Raw genomic sequence first — 21,424 nt, forward strand, 5'->3', positions numbered from 1 at the left:
ATATGGAGTAACTCGTATCATTATAAAATAACACAACAGAAGTGCAGTTGTACAGTTAGAATAAAATTTCAGTTTGAGAAGAGAGAGTTACTCTACATAAATTTCTTCTTCTTCTTCCTTATTCGAAAACTCTAATCTCTCTTTCTTCCCCAATTCAATTTTGTTTTTTTCATTACCGTTGTGAACCGAAATCTTGCTATCAAGGTTTATTGATTCACTCGATTGAAGAGTGAAGAACAAGAGGAGTAATCAATCAGAAAGATTGACTTTTGTTCATCAAAATTCAGTTCGGAATTTTTCATAGATTTTGGTGAATTTCTTAAAGGGAAATTAATGAGTTTCTAACAATATATTATCTGATATAAGACTCAACATCTCTCCTCATATCCAAGACTAAATATCTAGAATTTGGATATAAATGGTTAATAACCCAATAGCAAAATTCTAATGCATCCTCACATCTAGGACTAAGTATCTAGAGCGTGGACATAAATGATTGTCCAACAAAAGTTGAATCAACTCTGATACCATCTTAGAATGGTGGTTGAATCTAACTCAACCTTATAAAACTGATTTATAAGATAAGAGTCGTCTTTCACTTATAAACATATCATCATGTCATATATTATCCTATGTAAAAATTTTAATGATAACATTATATGGTCATGCAGAGATCAAGCCTAAGCAACCCTCGAGGGTTAGACCCTTTTGCCTTGACTAAGAATTACTGTTCGGATATACCAAAAAAAAAACTCACCTAGCTTAAGAATCAAAACTAGAGATAGTGTATAAATACTCAGAAGAACTCACACAAAGGTGAGTAGGAACAAAAACATAACTATTTATTATTATGTGCATTCATAATTAACTTTTACTCTCTTAAACCTCATTCTTTAATCCACTTTTATGGGAATTTATCTTTAACTTTGTGCACAATTTTAACTGTTATGTAAGTTTATCTTTTCACACTGTGCACAATTTTAGCTGTTATTGGAAAGAAAAGATAAAGTGAAATAGGACAGCAATACCCTTTAACCAAATAATTGTCCCTTCTCTCATTCTTTTACTATTTCTTTTACCAACCTGAAAATCCGGAATGAAGCACTAAAGGCTTTTACATGAATAGAGTAGTAGTAGGTAGTAAAACAGACAAGGAATGAATGAATGAACATACACATAAAATCTGACTTGGCATTTAGGAGGAGAAATGCATAAAACATTCACATAGCATATAGTAGCCAATGAGTGCAATAGCATAATAGCAATGACACTCTTGCACATTGACAAGGGAAAATGTGGGCCATAAGGTAACAAAATATGAAACAGTTGTTGTTTCTGACACTGCATCATCATATAATTGCATTTCATGCACGAATGAACCACCGACACATAAACACCCTCCACCATCACTGTAACATGTTTCCTCATGAATCCTCCAAAACAAAACAAAATATCACCTACTCAGCAACACCTAAGCAAAAACAACACAAGTTTTGAAGATGTTGTGTTGTTTGTTGTTTCTACTAGATGATGATGTTGATATCATGATATGTTTTATGCATTGCATTGAAAAACAAACACCACTATGTAAATTAGAACCAACAACCTCTTACAAATCATTCAACAACATAACTCAGAAGTTTCAATTAGCATGCCACTGAGCATGTAGCAGTAGCTGGTTTTACTTGGAGTAAGATCTCAGCGCCGCTTATGGATTGGACGCCGGTAGCGGCTTCTTCTAGACGTTCCCATGTTATTCTTCGTCTCTCGGCTACGTCGCTTGACTTTGAATTTTCCTCTTCGATCTTGCGTTGGCAGGCGAGTACGAGTTCCTCGTCCATCTGAGATAGCATTTTCCTTATGTTCTGAGTTAGGTTCAGCACTGCTTGATTCCAGTGATTCTGTGAGTTATGTACAAGTGCTGAGAAGACGAGAGGCAGAATCACTTGTCGGTTTTGAGTTATAAGATTCAGAATGTGCTCGTTGTTCCATAGCAAATGAGCTCGTTCCGCCACCTGAATCAATAAATACATCAGTATAAGCTATAAACGACGTTCATCATAGCCATATAAGTAACTATATATTACGCCAATATAGGCAACTAGAAAGATGATCGGCATAGAAAAACAACCTGGTAATGTGAGCTAGTGAGGCAGCAAGCCAGTCGTCGAAACAGCGGCACCATAATCTTCTTGAATTCATCCATGCTAGTCATTTCCAAAACCTCTTCTAACTCACTCATGAACATGAGCTCCTTTTGGCTATTTGTAACCGGCCAGTACTTCAATAGTCCTTTTATCACTGAGCTCGCCAATCTTTGATCCTTATCTATGAACTGTACAATGCAATATGTTAACTGCTGATGGTAAATTCCGATAGATTTCGGTTTGTGCAAAGGAATTAAAGCCTTCCACAAAAATATTTTGTGCTCTTCCTTCAACGGCATGGCAAATCCACTAATAACGCTCCCGAAAATCTCCAAGAGCTCGGCAATTCCACTATGCCGCTCGGTCTCAAAAACAAACCGGTAGATAATATTGCTAACCGATTTCCTTATAAACGGCCTATGAACCATGAATTTCCCATAGATTCTATGCAGAACTGTTTTCAAACAATCTCTTTCTCTAGGGTCCTCAGAATCAAAAAGGTCAAGTAATCTTAAAACAAAAGCATGATCTACGTGCGATTTCGCAAGCTTCACATCAAGAGAATTGTAATTGATGAACTGAAGGAGTAGATCATAAACAACTTGCAGGTGAGACCAAGCAGGATCAAACATTGGTTCTTCATCTTCTGTTTCTCCACCGCCACTACTCGAACGAAACTTAGGAGGAAAAACCCTGAACAAATTTGCCGCACACATTTTACACAACGCGGCGATTGCTGGTTCCGTAAACTTAACAGAACCAGATGAAACAAAATCAACAAGGTCTAACAACGTTTGCCGTTTAACATCTTGCTCACTACAGTTCTTATCAGGATCACTCATATCATAAACTTTGCAGCAAAGGTTCAACTTACTGATAAAAAGGCTTTGTTTCTGCGTATTCGAAACATCTTTGAACGATAGAGAAGGATCAACCGCCTCCACTCCGGAATTCACACTTGCAGGAAAAACAACAGAAGATACCCTTTTCACAACATTTAATTTGCTCGAAATTGTACTTCCAACATTCGTGCACTGAAACACGTTCCCAAAACTAGTAGTACTATTGCCAGAATCACTCTTTGCAGAATCTGATGAGTCCGATTTCGGTAACTTCTTAGGCAATTTGCTAAGAATTTGCTTTATCATTGTGGCAATGCTACAAGCCTAGCCTATAACACCTGCATCCAACTTATCCAAATCAGTTCATAGAATAAAAATCTTCCAATACTTTAAAGCTCAAAATCAAATCCTATGAAGTCATTAAGTTGATTTAACAAAATCTTGTACAAGACAGAATATTTAGATACAAGATCAAGAGAGAAAAACATAGGTATAATTGAGGATAATCAAAACATAGGTATAATTGAAATATGATATTTAAGGATATGTTTTGAGAACAAGAACAAAATCCTAGCCAGATCTAACAACTATGTATCAATTTGTTCCAAGAGAGATGACAGAATTGAGTACATTTGGTTGAATCTTGGTAAATAAGTTCCCAAACACAAAGAATAATTGAAGATACACTGTTCCAAATACAAAGCCAGAACAAGCTCATCTTAAACTTAACAACTTTCTGCAAATCAAAGGAAGAAGAGAAAGTAAAATCTAGAAACTAGCAGGCCATTAATGAAGAACACAAATTTTGAAACTTTACAGTAACATCAATAATGGGTGGGAAAAACTGAGATCTGGGGTGTATAGATAGATGGAAAGAAAAAGAAAAAAAGATAAAAAGCAAGCTCAACCACTTGAGGAACCATTAAAGATATTGTACCTCACAAGATCCTCACCAAACCAGCTATAAAATTTCAAAATAAAAATAAAAAAAATAAACTTTACTCCATAACAATTAAGATAAAATACAACAAGAGTTAAAAACAAGAAGAGTGAGTGATGAGAAAGATCAAGAAACCTGATTTGTGTGAGGAGTTGAGAAAGTGAAAGAAGACTAGCTAGAGGAAGGTTGATGATGGAAGAAAGAAAGAGAGGATTTTGATGATGAATAATGATTCATGATGAAAATGGATGAATGGTAGTGATGTGAGTAAGCTCAAAGTTTTGGTTCCTCGATTGAAGAGAATAAACGATGGGACATGTTATGATGTTTTTAATGTTAAAATGTGTTTGTTTTGTTAACTCATATTCATAAACAAAACAAACACAATCGTCACAACAACAATAACAAGAGTCCAATCACACCACCGAACCCAACTTCAAACCTTTTTTTACACTATTGCAGAATTACCCTCAATTTATTCAATATTTACATTTGTAAACTTTTATGTACCGGAAAAATAGGTGGATATTTGGGATGTATACATTAAGTAAAGTGAAATTGAAAAAGAATTGAATTCGTAAAATTAAGGTTAGATATTTGGAATTTGAGAGTTAGGAATGAGTGTGGGAAGAGAATAAAATTTGAAAATAGAAAAGAATTGAATTTGCAAAATCGAGGCTAGATATTTGAAATTTAAGAGTTAGGAATGAGTGTGGGAAGAGAACAAAATGTGAAAATGGAAAAGAATTGAATTCGCAAAATTGAGGCTAGATACTTGAAATTTGCGAGTTAGGAATGAGTGTGGGAAAAGAACAAAATGTGAAACTGGAAAAGAATTGAATTTGCAAAATCGAGGCTAGATATTTGGAATTTGAGAATTAGGAATGAGTGTCGGAAGAGAACAAAATTAAAAAATGAGGGAAAGAATCACCATAAACACAAACATTTGTTTGGATAAGAAAATACAAGGAAAGGAAAGAGAACACTTTTTTTATAAGCAAAAAAAACAAATATATTAGATAAAATTACAAAGGATGCCTACTCCAATATATAGAACAAAAGAGAAGCAAAAAGCTAGAAATTAATTGAAGTCAGAGTCTGGATTCTCGCACCAATCTAACCAACCTCTAGCCATACTAAAAATGTTAAAAGCAACTAATCATTCCCAAGCAAAGAAATCGATCATCCCCACCATATCAATATTACAAAGAATCCCCCATTGCATTCCTACAACTCCAAATGGTCCAACAAATTGCTAAACTAAACAACCAATTTGAGTACAAACAAAATTTAATAGTCACTTTATGATTAAGCACCCTGAGTCTCTCCGTAAGAGACTCAATCTCCAAAACCTCCTCCAAATCCAACCAAATATAAATTTTATTCCAAACAAAATTCGACACCACACAAGAAAGGAACAAGTGGTTGATGTCCTTCTCCCCTTGAAAACAAATAGGGCACATCAAATTATGCAGCCCATATAAAACCCCCTCTTAGCCAATTCAAACTTAGACGACAGCTTATTTAAAAGAAGTCTCCAACCAAAAATCAACACTTTACTCGAAACCTTAGTTTTTCAAAGAGATCAAACATCCTTCGTAAATTCCGAAGGAATAACCTGTCTTGAATTCAGCATCAATTGAATCCTTTTATAATAAGAATTAATCGAAAAACCTTTAACATCAAATTTCCATACTGCCACATCCGAAATGCCCCGAATAGGCTAAGCATCGAAAAGAAACAACTGCAGATTCGCTGCATCAACAGTAGCATCGTCGTGTTGGGCAATAGTAGTACATGCTACTATAAACTGAGAATACGGAGCCGTCGACAAATTCTACACCCACCCCGAATCGGTCCATGCCCCACAATATGCAATGCTGAAAGAAACAGTCCCAAAACAAGAAAACAGAGTAGGAAAAGTCTTACATGACAGTTCCGATTCAATCCATTGATATCTCCAAAAATCAATACTTTTCCATCCCCAACGTTTAACTCTTATGCCTCTTTCTTTATTCGGCAAGCAAACTTTATACCAACTTATCAAACTAAACTTCTTTACAACATCAGAACCACCCCCACAAAAAAGATCTCTATAAATTGATAATCTCCTTTATAATGCATTTCGGTACCTTATAAAAAGAAATAAGAAATATCTGAGTATTGACTAAAATTGCGTTTAACAGAGTCAACCTTCCTCCAATAGATAATTTTTTATTCTTCCAACCCAACAACCTTTTTCTAAGCCTAGACAAGAACGACCTTAACATCAATACCAAAATAAATAAATAAAGGAATAAGTACAAATTCCACAAAAGGGAAATTATGAAGTAGCTTCGACCACCTCTAAGGAAAGATTTTAACAATGAATTTTATTTTTGGATAAGTTCACTTTCAAACCCGGAACTAATTCAAAGCCTATAAGAAGCGCTTTGATGCTCAAAAGGTTATTCTAAGAACCATCACCAACGATAATTGTGTCATCCGCAAACTGTAGAAGATCAAACTGAATATTTCTATCCAAACGAAACCCTTGATACTCACCTAATGACCTTGCTTTACCTAACATCCCCGAAAGGCCTTCCGCTATAATAAAAAGAAACATGGATAAGGGGTCACCTTGACGTAAACCTCTAGAAGCCGAGAAATTCTTTATGGGACTACCATTCTCCAAAGTCGACATGAAACTATTGAAAACAAGGCCTTCCATCCAGGCCAACCATTTGGAGCCAAAATTCGCCGCATCATAGCTCTAAGAAAGTTCCATGACACATAATCGCAAGCTTTTTCAAAATCCACCTTCACCAACATACAACTCTTCTTATGACGCTTCGCAAAATCCACCAACTCATTAATTACCAAAACCACATCTACCATTAGCCTCATAAGAAGAAAAGTTGTTTGAGAACTGGAAATTAACTTGGGCAGCGCCTTTTTAAGCCTCGAAGCTAGCAATTTTGAAAGAATATAGTAAAGACTCCCAATAAGATAAATATGCCTATAATCGTTGAGAGATTGAGGATTATTTGTCTTAGGGGTAAAAGAAATAAAGGAAGCGGTTACCGCTTTAGGGAGAACTGTCTGCCTATAGAATTTATTGACAAAATTCTCCAAATTAACCTCTTTTATCCCCTCCAACGAGAACAAAGCTTCCAACATGAAACCGTCCTCCCCCGATAATTGACTGAACACAAGACATGAGAAGCTCAGTCTTCTATCATTGGTCACAAGGAATCTAGCTTTGAAATGCTTCCGCACTTCCAACTTAACTAACTCCACACTGTCAACCCACCCCGATAAGTTCACTTTTTAAAAAGTCACATATCTAAAATTAGTCAAGTTCTCCAAATTGTAAGTTGAAAATTGAAAAGTAAGGGAAAGCATCACTCTAAATACAAATATTTGTTTAGATAAGAAAAGAAAATAGAAGGAAAGAAAGTAAGACGAAAGAATAAAATGGTGAAAAAGTAAGAGGATCGCCGAATAATTTTTTATTATTATTAAACAATATTTATTTTATTATTTTATATAAACTTAAATTATGTATAACCAATGTATTAAAAAAATGACTAATATGTATATTTTTTTAAATACAATGTTGTGATGATGTTTTTTAGATTGATATATCATGCTCGAAGGCATATGTAATATAAATGAAAAACAAATTAATTGATGAAGTAAAAAAATGTAAATAATGATTTTTTTTCAAAAGTTAAGGGTATTTTTGTATTTTTACAAAATTGAATTAATAATTAATACTTTTTTCATATTTGGAGAGAGTTTTTTGAAGTGGGACTCACATAAAACTACTTTCTTTCCTCTCTAACATTGCATTCAAACAGTGGAAACGTATATTTCAACAAATTTTCTTTCCTTCTAACTTTCTATCTAATCACGATACTAGAACCAAACAATGTAAAGGTAAATAAATTCAAACAAAAATATAGGAGGATGAAAGTATAATGCGGTCATAAATATATCGTGAAGGAAAAAAATTACACTTTTATGCTAGGCATGACAAAGATGAAAATATAGTAAATAAATAAATGAAATATGATTAGGAAATAGGATATAGATGATAAAAAATTGTGATGGAAAAGTTGTTAATTAAGATTTTTTTATCCGATTTTTTTATATTTATATTGATAATCTAAACATTTTTCACACATACATTTAATCAACTTATTTCACTTTTTTAATGGTATATCTCTACAGCTTAAACTTGACAACAATCTCTATTAAGAAGAACTTTGATGGTATCAAAGAGGCAATGTTCAATGATTGATAGAAAAGGATCAAAATACAAAAATATTCCATAAAAACTAAGCCAAAGAAGAAAAGAAAGTGGATTGGTCTATTAATAAACCAAATGTTGGTACCATGTAAGAAGCAAAAGAGATCCAACAAGTGTTAACGGATTTTTTTAAGAGCAATTCACTTTAAACAACCCTGTCAATTTTCATATAATAAACATGACAAATCAAGAAAAAGTTCAATGAGGAAATTCAAATTGATATTAGAAAACCCTTCTCCCCAAAAGAAATGCAAATTGATATTAGAAACCCTTCTCCATAGTAGAGGAAAACAAAACAAAGATTTTACTTTAAATTATCAACACTTATGAAGAAACGTTGGGGATAAAATTAATACAAACAAATGAGAGATGATGTTCAGAAGAAACTTGTTATACACTAGTATTTCACTAAGTAGATAAATATTCTCATAACAAACAATATTGTAGAGGAATTGTAAAAAAAAAAGGCCTAGATATATGTAGAGGAGCATTCATCATGCAAGTTGGATTCTAAAACACGATTGTAGTGGTGTATAGGAAATAGGAATAAAACTAATTAAAATGAGTTTAAACTCTTAACACAAAAATTCTTGAAAAAAAATAGTGGAGTTAGGTATATCATTAACAAATAAAATAATTGTTGGGATCAAAATATTCTTAATAACAATTTCATTTTTAAATGACATTGAATTTATTCTACTCTAGAATTATGCATGTGTTAGAAAGGCCAATACCATAATTTTAAGATTAGATAAACTTAACACTGTCAACACTAAAAGTACATATTTTTTATCCATAAAATACCTCTCACATTTGATAGTCACTAACTTGAATATATGAGTGTTTACATGTAAATTCCCCAATGCCAAACAAGAACGTCATGACATTGACTATCATGCAATCATCCGTCAGTTCATCATGAACATTGTAATCTGAGTTCCATATCGGATGAGAAGTCATAAGTAAGATCTTTATGTACAATGTGGATGAAGAAGACATTACCATGTTGATGGGTCCCGATAATGAGTACTATATTTATAGAACTTCTATCTAAAAGAATGTAAGAGAATTTCTAAGTTGGTAATCAGTTAATTGAATAAAGTGTTGAAATTGGTATTTGTGTTGTTGGAGTTTGTTTAAAGTTCCACATTGTTTAGGTTCCTAGATTGTTAGATGTATAAATATGTGAGGGCAACCTCACCCTTTTGAGATAGCTTTTGAGAGATGAGATCTAAGTATATTTAACATGGTATCAGAGTCGGGTTAAGGACTGGAATATGGGCATTTGACCCAGGACCATGCTAGGCGTGAGGGTGGGTGTTGAAGTTTGTATTTGTGTTGTTGGAGTTTGTTTGAAGTTCCATATTATTTAGGTTCCCAGATTGTTGGGTGTATAAATATGTGAGGGCAACTTCACCCTTTAAGCTACCTTTCAGGGATGAGATTCAATTGTATTTAACATTGTATAAGAGTCGGGTTAAGGACTACAATATGAGCATTTAATCAAGAACCACGCTAGGTATGAGAATGAGTGTTGAAGTTGGTATTTGTGATGTTGGAGTTTGTTTGAAGTTTCAGATTGTTTAAATTTCTGGATTGTTGATTGTATAAATATGTGAGGCCAACCTCACCCTTTAAGATAACTTTTGGGATTGAGCTCCAAGCATATTTAACATAAAGTACATAAATGTTTAAAAAAACACATTTGCTAAGGTATTATTTTTCTTGAAAATTTTATCTAAATTAAAAGAAGTGAAAATTGGTATATATTTCTTCAATCAAGAATTTCCAAGAAAAAAATTTGAATTAAAATTCTTCTAGATATAAAATATTAAGAAAGTATTTCCATGAAGTGGTAACAATTTGAAGAGCAGTATTTGAAGTGATGAACGCGAATGAAATAAATCAAGGGGATTGGAGAAAGAGTGTTATAGAAGACTTAAGAAATTATAGTTTGAATTGTGATTATTTTGAAATATAAGGCAATATTTTACACAATACTTGATGATGAAATCTATAAGTATATATCAATTTGGAACTTGGAAAGACGTTTAGAAGAAAAAAAAAAGGCTTATACAAACTTAGTCGAAGTGCATGAAAGTATTTGTGAAGCACATCAATCAAGAGAGAACATGATGTGGGTTTTAAAGCAACAAAGCTTTTTTTTCTTACTATGGATATGGATTGCTTCAAGTTTGCTAAAGGATGTGAATAGTGTAAAAAAATTGTCAATGTAAAACATGTGCCAACAAATAAGTTAACTCAGTCCTCAAACCTTGACCATTTTGAGGATGTTCTCTAGACTTTATTGGCCAAATACATCCAACATTCTATAAGGTCTTAAGCATATATAGTGTTTGTAAAATATATTTCTAAATATGCGGAATCTATTCCACTGAAAGTATACATCATTGAAGATCACATTGCTTATTGTTTCGAGACTCCCTAAACTTTAATCACAAAAGGAAGAACCGTGTTTATTGGTAAGAAAATTGTAAAAATATGATGAATCAATTAATAAAATTTGCAAGTCGAAACAATAGTGCTCAAAGAAAATGGCTTCAATAACTTATTATACTTAATAAAATTTGCAAGTCGAATCAATTAATACAATCTTAATTAGTTTGACTAAAAAAATTCTTAATCATAGACCTCAAAAATTGACACTAAAATATAAATCAAGTGTTATAGGTTTACATGAATTCATCTATGGGGGCCACAAGAATTACTCCCTTTAGGTTAGTTTACGGGCAATACATAATATTGTCAATGAATTGTTTGTTCAATATTATTGGAATATGGTGTGTATGATCAATTACATGATCTAAATGAAGAAACAATATTGACATTAAATAATATTATTAGATAAAAACTAGTATAATATTCGTGCTCCCGCACGGGTAAATTAATTTTGAGAATTTAGATATAAATTTATAAGAAATATGTCTAAAAGAATGTTAAATGTAATTTGGTAAATATAATATCGAATGATGAAATCAAAATGGAAAACAAAAGATATGTAATATGTTTACACAAAATATAGTGGTAAATTTGAGTAACAATGTTAAAAAAAAAAAGACAACAAAGAAATGAAAATACAACATGTGTTACAATCATTCTTGAGTTTTGTGTAGATTTTGAACCATGAATGTCCATAATGAACAAAATGATTTAACATGTAAAAAAAGACATTTACATTAGATGACAACTTGGGATACCTATTGAGCAATAGATGATAAAAAATAACTTGTTTTAAAATACCTATTAAATGTTGTGAAAAACTTCCTTGAAGACAACATTAGTGGTAATATGCATAACCTGTTTATCTTTGTCATTAATCAAAATCTTAAGACTTTCATTAGTCTTAACTCTAGAAAGTGCGACATACAATTGACCATGACTGAAAACATCTTTTGGTAAGTACAAACCAACTTTGTCTAAAGATTGACCCTGAGATTTGTTAATTGTCATAGCAAAAGAAACAATAATTGGAAATTGCCTTCTCACCAACTTAAAAGGCCATGCTGATTGTGAGGGGGAAAAAGACATTCTTAGAATATAAATGATGTTACCAATATTCTTTCCAGAAATGATCTTAGCTTCAATGACATGATTATCAAGTCTTGTTACAGTGAGTCGTGTACCATTGCATAATCCTTCAGATTGATCCAAGTTGCGTAACAACATAATTGTGGTCCCAATTTTCAACTTTATTAAATGATTAGGCATACCTGATATTTTAAGAGCATTCAAGAATTCATGTATCAAGTGTTCAAATGCATCAAAATCAGTTGTTTCAAATCTATCTACAAAATCGCTACTAAAGTATTCATTTTCTTCTCCTTAAAATAAAAAAATAAATATATTTAGGTTCAATGATAATAATAGGAATACATAAGTTATGAAATTAAATATAGTATGAAAGTATGAATAGTACCTGGAAGAAGGTTTGTGATGTATTGATTGATATCATCCAATACTTCAATAGTTGAAGCCAAAATTGCACGACTTTGAAGGTAATTGGAATCATGATAGTTATGAATGAGATCATGGTAGATAATTTTAATAATAGCCTCAATAGGATCTGAAAAATTAGAAATTAGAAACTCTTGGGGAATTGAAATTTCAACATAACCATCATTTGGTTCATACATTCTCCCATCTCCAATTTTCAAGATCCACTCAGAAAAAGTTTGAATGTTATTTGCGGTAGATGTCATTGTTCCTTTTTGCAACCACGTGTTCTTAGTAAGTTTCAGTACCTTGCAATAATCTCATATATATGAAGCATTGATGGTTGCATGAATAATGTATGATCTAGTACCTCTTGGTATAACAGAAAGAATTTATCTGAAATCACCACACAAAAAAACAACCTTCCTTCCAAATATTTTGTCAGATGCTTCAGTAGTTTCACTCATAATATCTTGCAAAGATTTGTCAAGGGCCTCAAAGCAAAACTTGTTAGCCATATGAGCCTCATCCCATATGATTAGATCAGTCAACTTTAAAAGATCAACAAGTTCATCTTTTTTGTCATTGTTGCAAATGGAAGATTCCAAAGTAGGGACTGAAATCTTAAATTTAGAATGAGTTGTTCTTCCACCTGGAAACAATAAACTTGCAATCCCACTTGAGGCAACACACAATACAATTTTTCTTTTAGCATAAAGTGCAGTTGACAAAGTGTTCTACATAAATGTTTTACCTGTTCCACAATAGCCATATAAAAAAACACACCACCTCTTTGTTTGTCTACAACTTCCATTATTTCTTCAAAAATATTTATTTACTCATCTACATATATCATCATCATAACAAAAAGGTTAGTATGATCAACATAAAAATTAATTGGTTAAATTTAATCAAGGCAAATTGATTTTACCTGTACGAGATACGTGTAAATTTAAATACAATTGTTCTTGAGCTATCGGATCATACTGTCTCTCATCATAAATAATCTTATTTCCAAGAAAGGAAATTACAAAATCATTTGGATATGGCATTGGCTTGTAGTCCTTCAAACTTTTCTTGTTTTTTGTAATTGTGTTTCAATAGCCATAGGTGTAAGTTGTTGTATTTCCTCATCCGTAAGTGTCAATCCTATGGTAAAACAATATGTTATACTAAGTAAAGAATTAGAAAGTAGAAACCCATGAAATGAATAGTGTACCTCGATTTCTTGTCAACATACGAAGTTCATAAAGAATACCATCTAATAAGTATAACCATGAATTATTCCAAACATGTGCGGATCTATTCATTGATGATGATAACAACATAGTAACAAACAACTTCCGTAAAAAAACACCAGAACCCCAAACATGTGCCTATTTAATTGCCTCAATAAATTCTCTATCATCTTGTAAGAATCCCATAGCAAAGCATGTTTCTTTAAAAAAATTATGTTGGACACCATCAACAAATTTGATATCTTTGTAACTTAAGGTCCCTTTATTAAAAGTCAACATCATCCTTAAATAAAATAATTCACCTGTGCTATGAGGAACCCAAATAAGACGACCAATGGTATACCCTCTTTTCCAATGTTTCAAACTCCTACTTCGTTTATGGTAAACAAACTTAGAGACAAAGTCACCATATGTTAACAATCGTGTATCTTCATACTTTTTAATTACCTCAAACCATGTTGTAAACATTGATTCATTTACACTTGGTTTGAGTAAAACATTCCTAATTTACTTGAAGTCTTTATAATAAACAAAATTTTCTCCTTCCATGTGAAAATTCAATCTCTCAACAGCTGACTTCCTACCGTGTGTATAGAATATGAAAATATCCTCCAACATGCTTCACTTGGGGAGATGTATAGACAATCTAGATATTGCTTGATTTCGTCAATGTTATTTTTCTCACCACATGTGTTGTTGTCAGAAGGTTGAATAACAACAAAAATTTGATATGAACCTTTGTTTATGTACTTGAATAAGTATTTAATCTAAGTACTTTAATTTAACCATTCCATGTTGATATAGGTTTCATACTTCAATAATAAACTTGGATTGTGAGGAACTACATGAACACTATGAAGGATGATTCTGTTTTTCTCAATTGTGTGTCCATTGTCTCTTCTCCTATATTTGGATAGCCATCTTGATCGACTATTGTTGAAGATTGGAATTTTTTTGGGTAATACTTGGAGCATTTCATGTCTTTCATGCAAGGTGAATTCAGATTTACCAAACCGCAAGGACCATGAACCATGTGAGTTTTAACCAAATTGTACAACTTTGGGTCTTTCAAAGGATCGGAAACTTCAACACTAATAATTTTGTCAATATCTTCAGGTCTTGGATACTTGTTAGAAGGATGCAAAAATATCAAGATATGTGCATGTGGCAACCCTCTCTTTTGAAACTCAGTAGTGTACATATCTATATGAGAAACCAAAAAATAATGACTTAGATTTAGTATAAGGTAAATATAGAAAAAGTAAGGTTGAGAAATATTACTTACATGAAAGCATTTTGCCTAACACACCATTCTTTGTTAAATATGAAAGTAATTGGTCAAACTTGATTTTGAATATCCTCGAAATAACATTTGGTTTATCTTCTGCTTTCAAATGAAGAGGTGTCAGTACTCTTTATATCTCAAGCCAATTTGGATTACAAGTAAAACTTATGAATAAATCAGGAAACCCCATTTTACTATAAATAGACATGCCATCATAGTACAATTGATCCATAAACCTACGACCCTTGTAACGGTAAATTCATGACCACTGAGCTATTGGTTAGCTCAACGTCAATAAAACAAGAGTCGTCATGGCGCTTTTATTGTTTCCAAAGGAAAAGGGAAAAAGTAAGAACAAAACCCAAAGATAAGAAGTTTTTAAATCAAAACTAATAAAATGTCAGAGATTACAGGTAAGGGGGTTGGTTACACAAAGGGAAGGTATTAACATCCAAAGTGTCCTAGGTACTCCTAAGGAGCCCTTTTTATGTGCAAGTGTTTTAGTTGAAAAAGATGTTTGCTAAAAAATAGAATGAGGGGGTGAGAAAAGAATTCATTATTTACAACTTTTGTGTTTGACAAAACCTTTGGTCTTATGTCTACGTACTAACATAAAAATGAGGGATCAAAACCTTGTAGTTCGTGGTAAAAATTTCAAAGATGGGTGGATTGATTTTAACAAAAGCTTAAATATCTTTTGTTATTAATGGGAAAATACTCAACTAAACATCCACCGATAATAAGGGCTTTACAACATTTAAGAGGGAGGGCTCCAACTTGGATTCAATCAATAAGTATGCCACTAGCCCCTAATAAATGGAAAGTCCTACAATCAATATATCATGGAATGGGAGAATTATATCTCAACTAAAAAATAACTCAAATCTAAATGCTCTCTTTTGAAAAAGTTATAAGGAAAAGGCACAAAGTGGCCAAAAGGATTAGATGAGGTTGTTAGTTCTTTTTGTCTTTTTTGAAAATAAGGTCAATATGATTAAGTTCATTTGCAAGTTTTATTAAGAAAATATTTTGAAAAAATCAATGGCATAAGGCCAAGGTTTCTACTCATTGAAACAAACCTAAGTTGAAAAACACAAGCAAAGAAGTTTTTAAAAATGAGAAAGAGATTTTGAAATTTAAGAAGGAGGAGGAGACGAAGGGACTATTCTAGACAAGATTTAAAAGTTTATAGTTGAAAAGATCTAACCAATGGGAAGCATCCACAAGATAATAATGTCAGATAGAAACTCATTTCCTTTGGATTATTAAGCAAGCAACAAAGCATAATCATCCAAGCAATTAGTAAGAAGACCAGTGGTGTGAAATAAAGATAACCAAACATCCAAGAAAGTAGTCTTCAATGTCATTTAGGTGTATCAGATGAAAAAGACCCTTGAAATATACTCAAAGATAAAGCATCAAATGATATCAATAAGATCAAAATAATAATTCAGATAAAGATAAGAATGAACATAACAGATAAACCAAAGGAGTCACTCAAGGCTTGTATAAGATGAATGGAATTGGCCAAGAAATGGTCTTAAATTAATGGCATTGGCCAAATTCTTCCATAGCTCATGGATGTTGCCTACTCTAAGTCCAAGGATCTAAACCAATTCACAGATAAAGGTCCAACAGTCCACCAGTATATTTTTTAGGGTTTTTATTTTTATTAAGTATTTTAAGGTCCTAAGACCACAAACAAAACAAAACCACAAGCACAAATACAATGACTAAAGTGAGCAAAGTGAAAATGACTGAAACATAAACAAGTTGCATGAATGTAAATGATAATGAATGATAAATTTCAAGAATTTAAATTGCATTAAAGTAAATGGCATAAAAATAAAGTCAATTAAAAGATGTTAGTCAATGTTAGTGGAAGAATAAACTTGTTTAAGTCATTCTTTGGAGAACACTCAACCATCCACTCACAAGCATGAAGATATGAACCTAAACATCATTCATAAGAAGGGCTCCAACTTGGATAAAACCAACAAGTATGCCACTAGCTCTCACAAATGGAAAAGAGGTAAAATCTTCACACAATACCATGAGGAATGGGAGACTTACAATCTCACTTACAAAAATTTTATTGCTTTCGGGCAAATTTAGCGCTATGTTAAGCAATCGAAATTGGACTTATGTAGAAGTCACAACTATCTGAGGTCGGGAAATAATAATATTGGTTTTAATTCATACTAGAGACAAGGTATAAAGACCAAACTTCTAAAGCATATCACACACAAAAATAAGAGGGAGTGGGTCTATCTCAATCAAGCTCATGTTGATTCATCTGACACAAGGTCATTGATGAATCAACTAGCATTTGATTTTTGAGAAATCATTGGCCATGAATGGGTTGAGAAATAAGTGAGATGAAGATGAAGAGATCCCAAATTGATCAAGGGATTAAACTCACTTGATCAATACTATCCATTCATTTTGAGGGATGAAGTTCAAACTTCATCAGCCCCTTAAATCCAATAGTAATGACCAAATTAATATCCAACTTAACCAAGACCAAGGCCAAACAGAAGTTGAGTCAACACAAAGTCAATAAAATGTCTCAACAAAATATTAAAGCAATTAAAACAATTTAAATTCAATTTTTAAATGAAGAGAAATACATTTTGAAAGGTCAAAAACCTCAAATCCCTTCCAATCACCAAAGAAATGGCCAAGGGATTTATCACAGGTCAAACAAGGTCAAAGGACCATTGACTATTTTTTTTGAGATTTTTTGAAAGTCAAAAGTATTTAAAATCAATTAAGAACAAGTCAAAAATCACAAAATTCACTAAAAATATCAAACTCAATCCAAAAATTAATTTTAATTTAGAAATAAGAAGAGAATTATTTGTGAAATTTTTGTGGTAGTCCCATATTTTTTTTATTATAATTTAAATTATAATTTTTTTTGCAAGAAAATGGTATTTAAAAATGATTTTGGAAAATAGAATTAAATAAAAAAGACAAGGATCATCAGATCTCCCTCATTAATTGAGGTGACAAATCTGATGGCCAAGCGCATCACATCCACCATACACCTGAGTCAACATACGCGTACACTTGGTAATAAAAACCAAAGGACCATATTAGAACGTGGCAAATGGATCAGATGGTCTGGACTGTGCCAGCACACCACCGGAGCCCTAGCTCCGGTCATCTTCTCCGGCCACCTCACCGGACTGGTCAGGATAAAAATGTCACCAAAATAAATGGATCATACTGAAGGTGAGAAAAACAAGAAAGGGGGTTTGAATTGTTTGGAAAAATAAGAGCTTTTTCAAAATGAAAACCACACAATGATTTTATACTGGTTCGCTTATAACACAAAGCTACTCCAGTCCACCCGGCCGAGGTGATTTCGCCTTCAACAAGGACTTAATCCACTAATCTTGAAAGATTACAAACAACGTCTAAGATACAAAATCTCTTAGCCCTCTCAAGTATACAGACTACACAGAGTCACTTGAGGAAATCAACAAACAATAGAAGAAGGATTTATGTAAACTAGAGTGCTTCTAAGAAAGCAAGTATTACAAAATTAAGAACAAGAGTTTTTCACGTAATAAGCAAAAGCTTCGTGAATGTTTGAGAGCAAGAGTGTTTTTCTTGAATGTTTGAAGTTTCAGTATAGTTTTGGCTTATTGGTGTCGCATCGCGCGAAAAACCGGCGGGAAAACAAGAACAACAGAGCCGCCACCGTGCGTTATTTATCCCAAAAGAGGGAAAGGAAACGCTCAGAGTAAACCTAGGAAAGAACATGGTCTCGCGACCAAAGAGGATGGGTTCGGGAGTCGGTTATGCGAAGGGAAGGTATTAGCACCCCTACGCATCCGTAGTACTCTACGGGATCCACGCACAAAAGGAAGGAATATTGGTTGCTAAACACACTTAAAATGATATTTCTGAGCTGTTCCAATTGGCCAAATGTTAGAAAAATGTTTAAATCAAAAAGTCAACTCTTGGTCAAACTTGCATTTAAATGAAATAGGTCAAAAAATGCCATTTTGATTGGTGAAGTTTTGGCTCATGAAGTTTATATTTTTGGAAAGAGGGGATCAAATGTGACTTGTAGGAAAAAACCCCACCAAAATTGGCCAAACGGTTTGAGAGATATGGCCCTTTGAAGTTCAAGATTTTCTGAAATCGATTCGATCATAACTTGCCAACCACACATGGGAATTGAGAGTTCTTGGACTTTTTGGAAATGGGAGAACAAGATCTTCAACTTTCATGTTGGGCAAAAATTCATTTGAGGCTTGTATCAAGATGTAAGTTTGAGGATCAAGACTTTCCATTTATGGCAGGTTTCAGTTACAGGCCCAGTTTCCATTTTTGGAAATTTCTGATCTGGCTTCAAATTCTTCCATGATGGTGTTTGGCATGATGTATGATGACTATTTGGACATGAATGAACTCTCACAAACCAATTCCAATCATCAAATCACTGATTAAATGGACAGTTGACCAACAGTTGACTTTTAGGGTTTCTGCCTGATTGTGCATTGACTGATGACTTCCAAACCCTAATTCCTTGAGAACTTGACTTCAAATGAGGTCCCAAGTTGTATGGACTCTTGATTATTGATCATGATGCCCAAATTCCACAAGAATGACCACCATCCACTGCTTTGACTGACTGTTGACTGTCCTTGACTTTCTAGGGTTTTTGACTGTCTGTGCATGAACTGATGATCTCCAAGCCTTCAACCTTTGGCATGAACACTTCAAATAGACCTTCAAGTCATGTGAACTTGTTGGAAAATCCCTAGGGCCTTGGCTCCTTGAGAAACACCCTTGCTTGCTTGGTTGACTGATCTCCTGATCAGTTTGACCTAATTCCTTGATTGGCTTGCACTTGAGGCAAAAGAGGCAATGCAATGCTATGCAATGGACCATGATATGCTATGACCTAATATGAAAATGTATGTATGATAATAGGTGCAAATTTGAGGTGCTACAGCTGCCCCTATTCAATCAGCTGGGAACCCGAATGGATGATAGCAACGGCTGTCAGACTTTCAGGGTAAACAGGGATTGAATACCAAAGAACCGTAGAATTTGCACAGCTGGATATGATACAAAGAAAACCACGTCATTTACCGATGACGACTGCAATTGACAACTTCAGAAAGGCGAAACCATTTACCGATGGTTAGAAACTGGAAACTTGATATTTACCGATATCAACTTCAGCAAGACCATTCGCCGATGGCTGCTGGGAAAAACAAACTTCTGAAAAGCAAAACCATTTACCGATGGTTACAACTTGATATTTACCGATATCAACTTCAGCCAGACCATTTACCGATGGCTGCTGGGAAACAGATTTGACGTAGAAAGGAAGCAAGACCATTTACCGATGGTGGCTTCAAAGAAACTTGACATTTACCGATGTCAACTTAGCAAAACCATTTACCGATGGCTGCTGCAACTGGGAACTCGATATTTACCGATATCGAAGAAAACGGGGCCATTTACCGATGGCATCTCCACTTGGGGAGGAACAAAATCTTTGTTGTGGTACCAGACAAGACGTTTACCGACGACTTCTGGGGATTTTGATTTTATTGACCAGACATTTACCGATGACTGGGATGAGACTCGATGTTTACCGACATCGAAAGATGATGTTTACCGACATCAAAAGAAATGACCAGACATTTACCGATGACTGGGATGAGACTCGATGTTTACCGACATCGAAAGATGATGTTTACCGACATCAAAAGAAATGACCAGACATTTACCGATGACTGGGTGAGAAATTTATTGGGGAGATACAAATATTTGCAGCTGGAAACCAGATAGGACATTTACAGATGACTCTACTGGGGATTTCTAGCTGGGGGTTATCAGACATTTACCGATGAATGGGAGGACTCGACCAGACATCGACGGATGAATGGGAGAAAACTCGACGTTTACAGACATCGAAAGATGATGTTTACAGACACCAAAAAAGATCGACCAGACATTTACTGATGAATGGGAATAAGCGAGACACAACCAGACGTCAACGGACGACTGGGAAAAACTCGTCGTTTATCGAAACCAACGGAGAGGTAAGTCCACATGGGGAGGGTACAACTAGACATCACCGGATGACTAGGAAAAACTCGACGTTTATCGACACCAACGGAGAGGAGGAAAACTCTTCTGGGAGAGTGAACACATCCAAATCATCAATGGATGATCGGGAAAAACTCGACGTTTATCGACACCAACGGAGAGGAGGAATCTTCACTAGGGAAGGGATAACGATGTTACGAACATCGAAAGATGATGTTCACAGACATCAAAGAAAACCAGACACTTACGCATGACTGGAAATCACCGAAAGATGGTGTTTACCGACACCAAAGAAGACCAGACACTTACGCATGACTGGAAATCACCGAAAGATGGTGTTTTACCGACACCAAAGAAGACAACACACGGGGTGCTGACAAGATACCGACATTTACAAGATGACAGGGCAAAGCTGAACACTTGCAGGGGGTCTCACTGGGGAGAGGCAGGCTTTTCTTTCACCAACGGATGAGGAAATAAACCTCTGTGGGGATTGTCAACACCAAAAATTGACTGGAGCAACTGTAGCAAACATGCTGTACAGGTTGAGCAAAAAATCCGTCTCTGCAGGGGATACGGTTTGATGGGGTTTCGAACACATGAATGCATATGTTTGAATTTTTCTATGGCGTAATGCTCCATT

The 21,424-nt window shown here is 34.0% G+C and overlaps 3 protein-coding genes across 4 annotated transcripts; all 3 read right to left on the reverse strand.

Moving 5' to 3' along the window:
- Positions 1–1,208: 1,208 nt before the first annotated feature.
- On the reverse strand, positions 1,209–4,328 carry LOC127073631 (serine/threonine protein phosphatase 2A 57 kDa regulatory subunit B' kappa isoform). 2 transcript variants are annotated; one of them, XM_051014804.1, is made up of 3 exons: positions 4,065–4,328; positions 2,132–3,327; positions 1,209–2,015 (listed from the first exon to the last, which is right to left on the reverse strand). In XM_051014804.1, the coding sequence occupies exons 2-3, from the start codon at positions 3,293–3,295 to the stop codon at positions 1,647–1,649; spliced, it is 1,533 nt and encodes a 510-aa protein (XP_050870761.1). In that variant the 5' UTR covers positions 3,296–3,327; positions 4,065–4,328; the 3' UTR covers positions 1,209–1,646. The 2 variants fall into 2 exon arrangements, with proteins under 2 accessions (XP_050870761.1, XP_050870762.1); XM_051014805.1 differs by lacking the exon at positions 4,065–4,328 and adding an exon at positions 3,620–3,977.
- Positions 4,329–6,381: 2,053 nt separating this feature from the next.
- Positions 6,382–7,088, reverse strand: LOC127136171 (uncharacterized). The gene is made up of 2 exons (XM_051062764.1): positions 6,789–7,088; positions 6,382–6,681 (listed from the first exon to the last, which is right to left on the reverse strand). The coding sequence occupies exons 1-2, from the start codon at positions 7,086–7,088 to the stop codon at positions 6,382–6,384; spliced, it is 600 nt and encodes a 199-aa protein (XP_050918721.1).
- Positions 7,089–11,487: 4,399 nt separating this feature from the next.
- On the reverse strand, positions 11,488–14,710 carry LOC127136172 (uncharacterized). The gene is made up of 5 exons (XM_051062765.1): positions 14,701–14,710; positions 14,425–14,618; positions 12,600–12,914; positions 12,161–12,485; positions 11,488–12,065 (listed from the first exon to the last, which is right to left on the reverse strand). The coding sequence occupies exons 1-5, from the start codon at positions 14,708–14,710 to the stop codon at positions 11,488–11,490; spliced, it is 1,422 nt and encodes a 473-aa protein (XP_050918722.1).
- Positions 14,711–21,424: the final 6,714 nt, after the last annotated feature.

The sequence above is a fragment of the Lathyrus oleraceus genome, chromosome 4 (assembly GCF_024323335.1).
Source record: "Lathyrus oleraceus cultivar Zhongwan6 chromosome 4, CAAS_Psat_ZW6_1.0, whole genome shotgun sequence".
NCBI lineage: Eukaryota > Viridiplantae > Streptophyta > Magnoliopsida > Fabales > Fabaceae > Lathyrus > Lathyrus oleraceus.